At 36.4% G+C, this 14,317-nt stretch overlaps 4 protein-coding genes and 1 long non-coding RNA gene across 6 annotated transcripts; 3 read left to right on the top strand and 2 right to left on the bottom strand.

The window, feature by feature from the left end:
- Positions 463–1,284, top strand: LOC105155394 (peamaclein). Of its 2 annotated transcripts, none has more exons than XM_011071269.2 (2): positions 463–546; positions 795–1,284. In XM_011071269.2, exon 2 carries the CDS (start codon positions 808–810, stop codon positions 1,072–1,074), a length of 267 nt encoding a protein of 88 aa, XP_011069571.1. In that variant the 5' UTR covers positions 463–546; positions 795–807; the 3' UTR covers positions 1,075–1,284. The 2 variants fall into 2 exon arrangements, with proteins under 2 accessions (XP_011069571.1, XP_011069570.1); XM_011071268.2 differs by having other exon boundaries at positions 786–1,284.
- On the top strand, positions 1,548–2,187 carry LOC105155464 (peamaclein-like). Its single transcript, XM_011071338.2, has one exon. It carries the CDS (start codon positions 1,777–1,779, stop codon positions 2,065–2,067), a length of 291 nt encoding a protein of 96 aa, XP_011069640.2. The 5' UTR covers positions 1,548–1,776; the 3' UTR covers positions 2,068–2,187.
- Positions 2,875–6,198, bottom strand: LOC105155393 (protein KRI1 homolog). The gene is made up of 2 exons (XM_011071267.2): positions 4,026–6,198; positions 2,875–2,993 (listed from the first exon to the last, which is right to left on the bottom strand). The coding sequence occupies exon 1, from the start codon at positions 6,002–6,004 to the stop codon at positions 4,064–4,066; it is 1,941 nt and encodes a 646-aa protein (XP_011069569.1). The 5' UTR covers positions 6,005–6,198; the 3' UTR covers positions 2,875–2,993; positions 4,026–4,063.
- On the bottom strand, positions 7,456–10,699 carry LOC105155392. The gene is made up of 7 exons (XM_011071266.2): positions 10,487–10,699; positions 10,227–10,303; positions 9,527–9,597; positions 8,747–8,817; positions 8,579–8,660; positions 8,342–8,391; positions 7,456–7,722 (listed from the first exon to the last, which is right to left on the bottom strand). The coding sequence occupies exons 1-7, from the start codon at positions 10,595–10,597 to the stop codon at positions 7,654–7,656; spliced, it is 531 nt and encodes a 176-aa protein (XP_011069568.1). The 5' UTR covers positions 10,598–10,699; the 3' UTR covers positions 7,456–7,653.
- On the top strand, positions 10,780–11,949 carry LOC110011591. Its single transcript, XR_002286602.1, has 2 exons — positions 10,780–11,608; positions 11,772–11,949. It is a non-coding gene; the product is annotated as an uncharacterized LOC110011591 (long non-coding RNA).

Raw genomic sequence — 14,317 nt, 5'->3', positions numbered from 1 at the left:
AACTTTAATTCTTCTTGTTCCGAAAGGGAAAATCAGGGCTTATAGTATACTTCCGTACAAACCTTAAAGGAGGATGGTGCGATAATCCAAATTGTAAAATATTCTCGAACTTCAATTTTTTTTTTTACTTTTAACTTTTATTTTCAAATACTCCCAACTTTTTATTACTGTTTAACTTGCATTTTTTAATACAAGAAACACAAAAATTATTGCAAACACCCCTCCTCAGAATTCGGTAAGAGATGAATCTAGAAAAAGATTGTAGTCCCTTCAAGTAGGAAAAATGAATAAGCATAAGCACGTCAGTTGCCTACAGAAATGAAGGCGGGTACGTATCTCATAAAAGTTTGTTATGGATTTTAAGCAAAGAAACCCCACTGCATCACGCTGCAATGTGAGCAAAAACTCCCCACCTTTTACTCTATAAATACCAACAATCCACCTCCCACTCTTCAACATTTCAACTCACCTCTTCACATCTTTTCCCCCCAATCTTTGAGCTACTTTAATTTTCTCATAGCCAAGAATTTTGTTCACCAACTTCAGGTACTAATTACTTCATATCCCTCCTATTGCTTGGTGTTATTTATACGTCGATTCCCAATGATCTCTATCATGTCGTGCTTTTGTAACTGTTGAATCAAGCATTTGTTGTTGTGTCAAAAGTTATAACTGTTAACAACAATGCCGTTTAAATCTTTAAAACCTCTAATAACCATTCAGGCGTCACGTTTCGACTATGATCAAACAATCACTATATATGAGTACTGACTAAAATTGCGTAGAGTGTCTAGGAAGTTCAAACAGATGGACAAAATGAAGTCAAGGATTCTTGTATTCGCCATCGTCCTCATTATGATCACCTCTGCGATGGGGGACGACGACTCCAGTTTTTGCGATGGGAAATGCTCGGTTCGGTGCTCCAAGGCGGGGCGGCAGGACCGGTGCCTCAAGTACTGCGGGATATGCTGCGAGAAGTGCCATTGCGTGCCGTCGGGGACATATGGGAACAAGGACGAGTGCCCTTGCTATAGGGACATGAAGAACTCCAAGGGGAACCCCAAGTGCCCTTGACTGCCTTCAACTAATGTGTGTTCATCTATATGACACACCAATCAGTAATTTATTTGGGGCTGTGAAATACTACACATCATATCATATATATATGTAAAATGGTACAATTAGATTGCCTATAATAATAATTGGATAGAGTGATCAAAATTGTATTCCTTACAGACCTATATATGCAGTGAAGGGCTGGAAAAAGTTTCTCTCTCGTATTTATTTGTTTTTTCCATTGTATTGTTTTATTTTATTCTAAAATATTATTTCCTTCATTTATCATAAATACGATGAATATGTGGGACAATTTAAAAGAAATATACTTAATTCCATAGTTAAAAAACATTTACGCGTGCCGAAAATGCTAATATATATGTATATTTATAATTTAAGTGCACTTATATATATAGTTTTTAGCACTAGTAATTATTATGGATTAATTTGGAACTTTGTGGTACATTTTTAACAAATCATTAATACTTTTCATTTAATTGAAATTATCTGCTCTTTAAAGGCAGGTAGACCAAAAAACTTTGCTGAAAATCACTGGAGTCCAATCACATTAATTTTATTTGCATATATGCACACCCAATACCATATTATAAATTCCCAGTACAATGTTATCTTCTCACAAGCAAGCCTCTCCACACCTCCAACATATCAGCAACTGATTCCCAGTTGATAAAATAAAGAAGAAAAAAAGGTAGTTAAAAAATGAAGTTGTTGACAATGGCAACTATCCTACCCGCCCTCCTCCTCCTCCTCACCACCATGCTTGAAACAACGACTGCGGATCAAGATCCACCATCGGACCTTTCGGCCTTCTGCAAGGGGAAGTGTGATGTTCGATGCTCGCTAGCCAGCCGGAAAGACCGGTGCCTCAAGTACTGTGGGATATGTTGCACAAAGTGCAACTGTGTGCCGTCAGGGACTTTTGGGAACAAGGATGAGTGCCCTTGTTATAGGGACTTGAAGAACTCTAAGGGTGAATCTAAGTGCCCTTAAGTTGCACGCGTTTGAATTTTGATTACATAGTCTTAGGGTGTGGGATGGGAAGTTGAATTGCCAGCAAGAACATATATATCACATGCTTTATTTCTGTAATTTATTGAGTATGATAATACAGGCAGGTTTTAGGTTGTTATGTGGTTGTTCTGCTATACCGTATATTCAACAAGTTAATGCTCAAATTATCCCATTCTATTACTTTGAGATTGAGACAGATTAATAACACTTTTGGCGCAACGAAAATGACAAACTTGGAAAGCCCTTTCAGCATTTGCAAATATAAACTCTTAGCTGTTTCACAGACGGAGGCTTCAAGTAAATGATAGACAGTAACAAACTGAAAGAAGACGTCATCGGTCGATGCAAAGTGAAGCAGTTCTGTAGCGCAAAAATCTCTACCCATTGAATAATATACTTTAAAGTACAGTTTAACATGCTGTCAAAGATCGGTAGGACCTAAAATTAGTCAACAAGTTTGCTGCATAGCCATTGCGATAGAATCTCAAGTGCAGTTGAACCTCAAGCAAATTTATTACGCTTATTGCTCCATGGCTCAAACAAGTTTGATGGCACCTCATCTACATGCCTCCAGCATATACGTGGACACCATGAACCACCGTTGCTCTCTTCTTGATCTGATGACTATCAGCAGTACATACAATCTTGTGCCATGGAGACAAGGGACAACAACGACAACCTTCCAAAATTGCTTAGTGGGTAAACTGGAAAAAAAAATAAAAATAACTGCAAGCTGGAATTGTCTTCTGAAATCTGAATGACAGCATATCTTGCAACTGGGGAGGACCAAATGTTGAAACACCATAGTTTACTAAATGGAGAATCAAGGGTGGTCTTCATCCACTGTTGGTCGTAAAAGAATTGGATCTGTTATCTTGATACATAAGACTATTTTGTCTGAGTATCTGGAACACAAATTGCTTGAATTAGATTGAAGAACTGAATTAAACAGACTCACTGATTTTAGCAAATAATACGAAAAAAATGCTGAAATAAAGTATATATGACCTGGTTTCATTTATATGAATCAGGTGCACTGAAGGTCTAAGCTCCAATAAAACTGTTGCTACAGACTTTTCAGCAGTAATATTCTTACTTAAAAGACCATGGATGCCAGCAATTTCCTTTTTATTTTTTTTCTTGAGAGTGGATGTTAGCAATTTCAGGTAGTGTTTTGATCGAATACAAACATTTTATCTAATTAATGTTAATATAAGCTACAGACTGAAAGAACAGACAGGAAAACATTCAATCTCAACTGAGTTTGACAAACATGATATGCCCAACAACTTGGGTAAGGGGGAAAACCTAAATATACACGGTTCTTATAACTCCAATCAATTACACATTTCCAGTTTCTTACTTAATTTGACACATTTATTTGTTTGTCCCGCACAATAAAGTCGCATCTGTTGATAAGGTAAAAAGGGAATAGAGAAATTTACTTGTGAAGACGCCAGATGGCATGGGTTAAATCTTAAATTTCACAAATGGTAGTACATACTGGACAAAAGTAATCATAATTAGTCAATTCTATTATTTACATAAAACTAGGTAACAAGTCTTTCTCGAAAAATCAATCATTGAGCACATTAATCATCATTCCATTAAATGGAGTTCCCAGTCTTGAATTACTCTTTCAGCTAAATAACATTCTCTGATCTGATACCAGAACCACTGTTTTCTGTATTTAACCTTAGAATTGTTGGATGCTTTGAGTAACTTGAACACTAAACAAGCTCTGATACATAATCATAATCTAAAACAAAATTCTTCTTTCAAATTTCACTAGCTTGCCTAAGTAACTTTATCTTTTCTATCATACCACTCAAATGGCTGAAGGATGAGCATTGCAAAAGTAAATGTGCCAAAGAGATCAGGAGAGGTAAATAAACAAATAGGTATGAAAAACAAGCTGTGTTTCTAAATCATATTACCTCCTACAAAAATAGATGCAAAAACTTCTGCCAAGGCTCTACTTCTGATTATTACTCTTAGATTTGGAAGGGATTTTCCCATAAGCCATAAGCCTGGAACGAGATAGCTTGAGCTCAGCTTGACGGCGTCTTCTCTTACTCCGTCTAGATAGATTGCTTGCGTCACCATCTGATTGTGCAGGGTCTGATTTCTCTGTCTCCACTGCATTAATCACTTCACTTGTTGCCTTATCATCACCTCGTATCTTCTTCCTATCTTTATTAATGGAAATGGAGGTGTCCCCATTATGAGATTTCTTGGTTTGCTGTTTTAGTTGGATGGTCTTAATACGAGGCACCTTCCATTCCTTCTCCCTGTAAGGAGCCAGCTTCTTCAAAGAGACATATTGATTTAAATCCTTGTCATCCATCATCAAGACCTCTTCTGGGGTCAGTCCATATCTCTTAGCCTTTACTGGTTTGTACTTGAACCTTGTTTTCAAGTCACCTATAGTGTCCTCATAATCCAACTTATAATACTCCTCCATCAACTGCTCTCTAACTGCCTTCTCCACTTCACTACGTTTCCGCTTTCTTTTCCGCTTTCCCTCTTTAGGCTCCTCATCTCCATCTTCACTAATATCCTTCTCATCTTCATCTGCCACCCTATTTTTCAAAATTCTTTGCCTGGCTGACATGAAACCTTCTCCAGATTCATTCACCTCATCCCAGCCCTTTGGAAGTCCAAGCAACTCATCTTCCTTATCAAAGCCTGGTTTCTCAAGCCCAACCTCATCTTCATCCCGATCACTACCAAACTCTGGATCCATGTCCTCAGCCTCATAATAGCCATCACCAAATGCTTCGTTCATCTTCCTATCATACTCCTCAGGATCAAAATCCTCCTCCAAATCATCCTCATCCAAGAAACCACTCCCATCCTTCCCAATCCCTGCCACTTCCCTAATCTTCTCCAATTTCTCATTAATTTCTTTCTTCTTCAAGTTCTTCAACCTCTTCAACTCTTCCTTTCTTTCAAACTCAGCCTGTGCCATTCTCTCTTCCTTCCTCTCCCTCTGCGACTTCCTTGCATTATCCTTCTTCCTCACGGAACCCTCTACTTTTCGCGAATGGCCCATAACCCTATCCCCAGCATTCTCCTCAAACCTAAAATTATACTCTCTCTCATAATCCTCCTGCCTCTCTATCTCCTCCTCGTCCTCTGAAAACTCAATCTCCTCATCCCCCCTATGCTTACTTTTCTCATCATCAATCCACATCCTATTCCGAAAATAATCCTTCAAAAACATCATATCCTCGTCTAACTTCCCATCTTCTCCGAAATACTCATCCAACTTGCCTCCAATCTCCACCACCTCCTCGTCTTCCTCCTCTTTACCCCCACTATTCTTCACTCTCAAAAGATCCCCTTCCTCTTTATCTTCCTCCTCCTCCACCGCTTTCAAAAACTCCCTCCTCAGTTCCTCTTGTTCTTCCGAATAACTCTTCACCTTATTTCCTATTTCATCATTATTCTCATTTTCCATTACTTGGTCATCAAATTCTGGCCCTGCCTCGATTAAATGCTTAGAAACAACATCTTTCAAATACATTGGTTTCTTCTTCTTCTCCCTGTTCCCCTTTTCCTCACTCGCATTATCGCTAGTATCCTCACTGTCAGAGTCAGAATTGAACAATTTTGCATCTTTATTCCTCAAAATTGGGTCTTGATTTTTCACCTTAATTAGCGCATCAAAGAACTCAACATCTGTCCTTTTACTCGGTTTGATTAATTCCTCATCCTCTTCAGAAGACGATCCTTCCGAATCTGAGCTTGAAGCGTCAACACGACCTTGCTTCTTGAGCTCTTCATATCTCTGCAATTCCTCTCGCTTCTTGTTGTGCTCGTACCGTTTGGCGAATTCACGGTTGATTTCAATCTTCGATAAGTCGTCACCAGGCGCATCGCCGTCTTCGTCAAAAAGCTTCAGACGACCCATCGCCGAAAAGTTGGTGTTTTGACTTGGGTGTTTGTGTTAGGGTCAGGGTTTTGTTGTCGTTGCCGGAAAGCCGGCCTTGCCGATGTTACGTTTGAATTAATTTGGGGGTTTCTCTTAGGGTTAGGGTTTTGGTGTCGTTTAGAAAATGTTGACTATCGTTTAAATTGTGGGCTTAAGATTCTGGCCCTCTGATGAAAGGCCCAATTGTTGTAGCTCACGTTTTTCAAATTATTCGGCCGTTTGATGACCTTTTTTCTTTTTTTTTTTTTTTTTTTTTTTGGTAAATGTAAGTTTCATTAATAAAACAAGATCGTATTCAATTGATGGTTTCTCCCTCGACAGGCCAAGGGATATGCCATAATCTATATAATGCATATGAACTAACATAACGAGATAAATTAACACCGATAATCTTCTGCCTAATATTATCCACAATAATGATGGCTATGATGCTCGATATTCGCTCCGTATGCTCAAAGCGTCTCAAATTTCGTTATCTCCAAATATGATAAATACAAGCAACAAAGAGTGCACGATAAGCCAAGTTAATGATATGTTTTCCTCTCCATTTTCTTGTAGCCCACTTAACGTCTTGTGGCCACTCTCTATTAGGCCATCCAAATCGGACAATCCGTCGGATTGCTGTCAGGTATCTTCAAGCATAACGACATCGAATGAATAGATAAGTATGTGTGTCTATTGCGCCCTCATCACATATGATAGCCATAGTTTTATCAGCTGTGCATAATTTCCCTAAAATTGCAAGCCATAAAATGAGATTATGATTCTGGATCTTCAGGGAACCCGAGAGTAGTGAAAACTAACCTACCTTGGGTCTATTTGATGACTTCAGTGAAAAGAATTTGTCTAGTCACCCCCCCCCCTCTTTTTTATTTAAAATAACAGTATTTTGTAATTTATACTTTAATTTTGTATTTTTTAATAACAAAATCCAAGATCAATAAAAATGAAAGATATCACCTAAAACCCAAAATTATATATTTACCACTAAACTGAAAATTGAAAATGGAAACACAAACAAACAGGGATCCTAGTTCCAGATAACGGAAATGAACTAATAATAATGTTTTGATTTTGATTGAATACAAGTAGCCATCTCCATATGAACAGAAATTAGCTTGAGATGGGATATTAGTACATTTTGTGTTCCCTCCACCTGCCCAAATAACAATATTCCTATTCTATAAAAATAGATTAATTAACCGAAATTTATTATTGTCAAAAGCAACCTTTACCACATTTGAACTTCAACAGTATTGTAGCATTTCCAATTCACTGAACGCTCCACATCGTGCATCAACTGATATATGGTGTTATATACGGTGTTCTAGTTATTCAGCGGAAAACAGCTACAGCAAGTTCAGAGTTTCAAACTGTAGCCATAAGGTCTGAGAAGGTCCACCAATGAACAGCATATATTCGAATTTTCCAACAGCGAGGCAGTGTTAATAACCAATTTTCCGATGAATAAATAACCAATTTGTTGTACAACAACATGGATTTTCCAACAGCGAGGCAGTATTAGATTAACATGTGTAAGTTACAAATGGACTAGAATTGAACTGGATGACTAGATAAAACAGGAGATGGAGATGTAAGAGGCTAATCCAAATCATCTACTTCTGCTACTAATATCCCTTCCTGCAAATAAATTTGCTGACCCTGGTGGATACTATCAACCATGGTATGATTCCAACCTGCAGAGGCATATGATGAACCATCAGAACCGCATTTGTAAAATATCCAGCAGTAGATCCTACTGGTCCATAATTTTTTTAGTCTTTGTGCACTGCCTACTCCTACCCCATTAATATAGGAGAAAAACTAATAATAGTAAGAAACTTCAGGGAAAAGAAAAGGGGGCCAACATTCAGCTCTTGTGAAATAAATTATGTCCTTTCCATACTTGTTTTATAGTAATGTCTGACTAAGAATTCGGAAGCATTAGAAATCAGATAATATCAGATAAATAAAGAAACAAAGACGAACATTGCAGGTTCCGGAGAGCTCTCTTTAGGTATTAAAATCCTCTAATCAGCTCCTCCTAATATGACTTGTTAACAATCGCAAAAGAACTCCTACTTCTTTCACATTGTCCTGAAGTATGACCAAGATATTTGATTCTGAGCATTACATGAAACATACCAGGGACACTTCAGTCAACCATAGAACCAAAACCTTGAGACAACTTTTCATACAATTCAGAACTAATTAAGACAGTTTATAGTACAGGTAGAAAACATAGCTATACTTATATTCTTAATTCAAACAGAAAAAAAGAAAAAGAACATGAACTATAGATTTTAGCTACATTACCACAACATGGTCTTCCAAAGAATTTCCTGCTCTCCAAGATAGCAACTTGCCTGCAAATGTAATCAACATACATAAGCCCTTTGCCGATCAACAATGTAAGAACATTAGTCTGACTCTGAAGCTTGCAGTAACTACTAAATATGCATTTACTGGGCAACTATGGTGAGAATCAACGAATTGCAAGGTACTTGGATGAATGAACCAAAACCAAGATGTAATGAGGGAATAAAGGAATACCAAAAGGATGCACAAGTTGATCAGATATTCTGGTCACAGGTATTTTCCAGAACCATAAAATCAGCGCAATGTATGTAACAACCTGTGAAGCAAACAGCTGAGTAAAATCCACAGAATTTCAATTGTGAAAATAAATCCTCTCAGATATTCAAATCTTATCTGAATAACCTTTGATATAATTAGAAGCTTTTCATATATACCAAATGAAAAGTTCATATCCTTGTTGTGCATCTCTTGATCTGCATGGTACTTCAAGAACTTAGAAAATTGCATATAGATATGCACATGATATGACAGATGCAGTGGAACAAGCTCACTGGTGGAAATAATGAAAACATAAAGCAGTTAATGAAAAATGAATACAGCATTACAAGGAAGCCTAAAAAACTATCATAAGAACCATAAGAAGAATTACATCAAGGAATGGTAAATACAGTAACCTCTGCAGAATACCCAAGGAAGATGAAATGGCATTACAGATATACTACACCAAAAGAACAGAAAGAACAAGAACTAATATGGTTAGACGACTATTATTTTTATATAGAGTTACACAAAACCTCATCAAGGCTAAAATAGCAGCATGGACTTCCTGAAACTGGCAATTCTGGAGTGCGTCACACAGACATGAGAACAAATAGCAGAAATCATCAAAAAGGAAGACCCAATGATCATTATAAACCATCTTTATGTTCAGAAACATTCCAGATCAGTATATTTTGAACTATGTGCATAACTTAATTGTGGCACTAGAATCAAGCAAAGAAGCTTATACACAGGAATATACAAGAGTTGTTCAGAGATTGCAACATAATCCTGGATTTCTCCCTAACATGTATATACACTTTATCATATGATTTACATGGGCACTTAATTGTATTTGTATCTTCAAGACCAAATTTACAAAAGATCATTCCTAGAAGCAACTTAAAACAGCAAATTTCCTACATTTTGCAAGTTCCTTCTCCTTTGCAGCTGCAATTCTTTTTAGTTTAGCAGCTTGTGCAAATGTTGAAGGCCTGCAATCAACAAAGAAAATCACTTAGGGGCAAGCTACATATCAACAACACCGGTCTGCTCAGCTATAAACAAAAAAAATGATATTGTCCAGCAACAAAACAAAGACAAAACTTTGAAAACAAGAAAACAGAAAACACTCAGCTTTCACCAAAAAGGATCCTAAATTCAGATTATACAATATCTAGCCAATTTGAAATCTCCCTTGTTTAAGTCTATGCTTTTAAACCTGGACCATTCATGAACCAAAAGATGATAACTCAAGGTCACTGGTTTAAACGCCAAGTCAATGCGACTAAACTAGTGATGTGATAATAATTCCATAAATAATAACAAATATAGACAAGAAAGCATGCTGTTTGGCTTCAGTTTTTTTCCATGTTTACTGCTCAATTAGATTATCTAACAGTTTAAATCATTTTTACTGATTGAACAAAGTCTATAAAGACTTCACTTTCCATATCAAGTAAACCTGCACCATTCTGTAGAGGCAGAAGTACAGCCAAGATAAATTCCATATAATACGTTACAGATGTCACATGCAGATTAGGACCGATCACATCAGAGTTTGTCATTTGATCCCATAAACAAAAGAAAAAGAAAATCTGAATATACATAAAATAGCTCTTACTGCGACAAAGAACTAGCCTCCTTCAACAGTTGCTTAATTTCTGCTCGCAATTGACTATCCACATCACTCACTCCTTTCTAAACGTAACAAATACAAAAAAAAGAATTATTCAAAATAGCAATACCATATGCTATTTTGTGAAAATGATAAATATTTGTACATTAAGCACTCTGAGAATATGAAGAGATGAAATTATCCAATCACTTCTCAGAATTAAGAAAAACACAAACAATAATGCAAAAAAGAAGAAGAAAAAAAACCTTCTTTTTGCAGGATTCGATGTAATTGGAGACAAAGTGGAAAGAGAATACGAGCACGAAAATCACCGGAGCTGCCAATGACTTCCCGCGCTCAGATAGGGTTTCTTCCATTTCTGCTCTTCTTTGGCTATTCTTTTCGAATGACTGGTCCTATAACGACGTCGTTTGGGTGCAAATTCGGCAAGCAGGGACGTGGGAGTCTGGAGGGTTTCTCTCTTTCTCATTTTATATTAGGAGTCGCGTTTAAGAAACAAAGAAGTAGCTACAGAAAAGTCGCATTGTATAGCTAACTATAAAAGACAGAGCTTAGACGAGACCAACTCCAGATTCTCTTCTTCCAGTTCTTTACTCTCTTCTTCCAGTCTCTATTTCTTCTTCCCTTTCTTCTTTACACTCTTCTTCTAGTCTCTATTTCTTCTTTACTCTCTACAATGTCCATGGAAGAAGAATTCAAAGATTTTCAAGGAACAGAAGAAAATGAAGTCCTCGAGCGCACCCGGTTCTTTTTTCCTTTCTTGTATTGTTCTTATGTTTTCTTGTGGAGTTAACCCATTTTTTTTCCCTTTCTTGTCTTCTTTTTTGTTTTTCTGGTCTTGTTTCTTGAAATCTTGGAAAATCCACCAACGCGGTGCTTTTCCCTGCAACCGCACTCAAGGCCAAGATTTAAAGGAATAGAAGAAAATCAGGCGTTGAAATCTGTGGAAGGGGTTGGGGTCGAGTTTCAAGAAAATGATCCGTTGCATGCGCAACCCTTGCGGTTTTCAGCACTTCGTTTCTTTAAGTTGGAGTTTAGAGAGGTATTGTATTTTTATCCAATTTCTTGAATTAGGTTTGATACTTGATATAGTATAGGAAATAAGTGAATCTTGGAGCACTACGAATTGATTACTGAACATGCGAACTCTTCCTGTCACATGGTATCTTGGTCTGATGAATGTCCCGGTTCTTTTTTTTTTTTTTTTGGTTCTTTTCTTGTATGAACCGATTCTTTTTTCCCTTTCTTGTTTTTTTTTTCTTTCTGTTTTGCTTCTTGAGGACACGTTGAAAGTCCACTAGTGCAGTTCTTTTGCCTACCAGACTGATGTGGTGCTCATTTTGGCTGGATCTTCAAGCATTCTGGAGGTTTGTGTTCCTAATTTACCTTAAGATTTTTGAATGTTTCTTGATGTAGATAGAAATGCTGCATGTTTATGACTTTGGTATGAGATATAATCTCTGGACGTCATTTCATTGTCAAGGTTTTTGTGTAACTTGAATAGTTCTTTGTCATTTTTGTTGTTTTCAGCATCTCTTATCTTGGAGTTATGCATTAAGATTCCACCATTGTTAGGCTTCGTGTTGCTTATATTCCCTGATTCTTGGCATTCAGAGAGATATTATATTTGGACCCAATCTATTGTTTTCAATTTTGTTTTCTAGGGTTAGATTCTTGATATAGTAGACTAGCAAATAAGTGAATTTTGGAGAGAGGACAGATTAACTATTGTACATGTGAACTCTTTGTGTTGCATGGTTTCTTGGTTTAATAAACTAACAGGTTCTCTTCTTTACTGCCTTGGTTTTTCTTTATTCCCGCTTTATGGTTTTGTTCTCTTGTGGAGTTACTAATGCAGTACTTTTGTCCACAAGACTATTGCTATGTCCATTTTGGTTGATCCTTAATTCCTGCGTTCTAGAGGTTTTATTTCCGTAAGTTTGTCTGTTATTTTTGTTTGAAGTGTGTTGAATGTTTCTAGATGCAGAGAGAAAAGCATGTTTTTGAAAATTTTGGTGTCAGACATCATTTTTGGACATGATTTTGTTCATTGTCAAACTTATTTTAACTTCACCAGCTTATTCCTTTTAAAAAATGTTCATTGTCATTTTCGTATTGAATTTCTCCATTTACTTTCCTGTTTGTATGTAGGTGTCTTTCTCTGTTACTTTCATCTTTGGTTGAAGAAATGTTTACAGTGACCAAATTGTTGTGAATTAAATATGCATTGTTAGTGGGTGGGATTTGTTACAAAAGTGCAGGAGATATTTTACTATTTTCTATTTTCAATCCCTAAGTTCTTCAAGAACTTCTGGGGGGAATGAAGATGATGACAGTTTCATTCTATCCCCCGTCACTAGTTTCCTTATCTTAGTTATATTTTTCTCCTATTCTTAATGCTAAGCATATCCACCTGAATTCATAATCTGCGACTCTTGCTCTTTATTGAAATTGATGCTATGGATTGGCTTGAATTTGCGATCCCCCTAGATTGGGATAGGAAACTAAGGAAACGAATGTTAAGTTTCAGCAAAATATAACTGTTGTATGCATTACAGTTACATATTTACCTTTGTGTGTCAATTAAGTTCTTTATATTTCTATATTTACCTTTGTGATTATAATGATACATTGATTTTCTTTTTCTGTTAGAGGTTAGTGGTATTTTCTCAAATTAACTGAACTATTGTCCTTTGGTTCATATAGACTTTGGTTCTGATAAATTTGGCTTTGTTGTCTATATATGACTTGTTACTAGCAAATATATTGATGTTTGTCGGTTACACCATGTTGGTGGTCTAACACAATCTAGAGTAAGATTACTGCTCGAAGCTAATGGGAACTCATATTGTGATATCTTGACTTTGATCGGTGACTCGAGTCCATTTTTGGAGCCATATATAACCTTTGTTTTCCTACTATTATATATTACCAATCAGGTTCGCCTTTCTCCTATCTTAATATATATGGTTTCACTGTGATGTAAGTGCCATTCAACCACTCTCTTTTTCTTCTATTTTAGCTTGAGTTTGATAATCTTCTTAAATCATTAGAAGCTTGCAAATTGATCAGCAATATTCTTTTCTTAAGTGCATTTCGGAGAGGTTTCTTGAATTTGTAGTATTTTCACTGTTTCTTATGTCTGCATAGAAAGTTTCTTATCTATGAAGTATCATGATGGGTGTCGAGACCACAAAAAATAATTCCTACAACACTTGTAAAAGTGGGAGTAGGGTTCGAATCCACAGAGACTGGCTTTAAGTTGATTCTTTGAGAGAAATTGAAAATAATGGGCGGAGATTTGATGATAAAAAGAAATAATTAAAAACTAAATAAGCTAGAAAATAATTGAAATTACCTGACGAAGATACGAGAGGAAGATTTTTCGGTTAAGGCTAGGATCATGCTTGATTCTTGTGAGTTGATCATTGATGCAAGAATAAACACATGTATAGACAAATAAACCACTTATGGTTGTTGGTACGACCTAACAACCTCACCTTTCCTTACCTTTTCGTTAGCCAAGGTATGACCGTTGGCTAGATCCCTAATTAACAGACAACCCTGGGAATGTCCACAAGATTTAATCTATTAATAGCATTAAGAATTAGAAGGGCCTGATTCTAATCAACAAACTCCTACGAGGATTAATTCGTTTAAACTAGATCATGCATTCCCCGTATCATAACTAATTACTATGACATAATTAATCATACTACGTTGCTACTAAGCATTGAACTAAATAAACAATTACACGGATTTATAAAGTCCAATTAGCCAAGCAAACCTTCTTGATAATGAACAATCGGCCAAATCATTCATAAATCAGACGTTTGTAATTAAAGCACAGAGAATAGCATAAATATTCGTTTGACAAGTGTAGAACACAGATTAGATCTCACACCATAATGAGAATCAAGCAATCACCATACCTTAACCAGAAAATAAGAAATTTTGCCGGACATGTTAATGGAAGAACATACTAGAAAGTGGAATTCCATTAATTCCGATTGTAAAATAAAAATAAAAGCAAGGATGAACAAAGAATTCTATAGAGTTCTAATCAATAACTGATC

The sequence above is a fragment of the Sesamum indicum genome, linkage group LG2, assembly GCF_000512975.1.
Source record: "Sesamum indicum cultivar Zhongzhi No. 13 linkage group LG2, S_indicum_v1.0, whole genome shotgun sequence".
Classification (NCBI taxonomy): domain Eukaryota; kingdom Viridiplantae; phylum Streptophyta; class Magnoliopsida; order Lamiales; family Pedaliaceae; genus Sesamum; species Sesamum indicum.
Note: the sequence above shows the minus strand (reverse complement) of the source record. Positions and strands in the feature narration are given on the sequence as shown.

What these genes read in the sequence shown, in the direction of transcription:
- LOC105155392 (XM_011071266.2), bottom strand. Translation starts at nt 10,597, where the DNA reads ATGGAAGAAACCCTATCTGAGCGCGGGAAGTCATTGGCAGCTCCGGTG. An exon ending in GAGGCTAGTTCTTTGTCGCA is followed by an intron (nt 9,598 to 10,226) that starts GTAAGAGCTATT and finishes TGTTGATTGCAG; the next exon opens with GCCTTCAACATTTGCACAAG. An exon ending in CTTTGGAAGACCATGTTGTG is followed by an intron (nt 7,723 to 8,341) that starts GTAATGTAGCTA and finishes ATGCCTCTGCAG; the next exon opens with GTTGGAATCATACCATGGTT.
- LOC105155393 (XM_011071267.2), bottom strand. Translation starts at nt 6,004, where the DNA reads ATGGGTCGTCTGAAGCTTTTTGACGAAGACGGCGATGCGCCTGGTGAC.
- LOC105155394 (XM_011071269.2), top strand. Translation starts at nt 808, where the DNA reads ATGGACAAAATGAAGTCAAGGATTCTTGTATTCGCCATCGTCCTCATT.
- LOC105155464 (XM_011071338.2), top strand. Translation starts at nt 1,777, where the DNA reads ATGAAGTTGTTGACAATGGCAACTATCCTACCCGCCCTCCTCCTCCTC.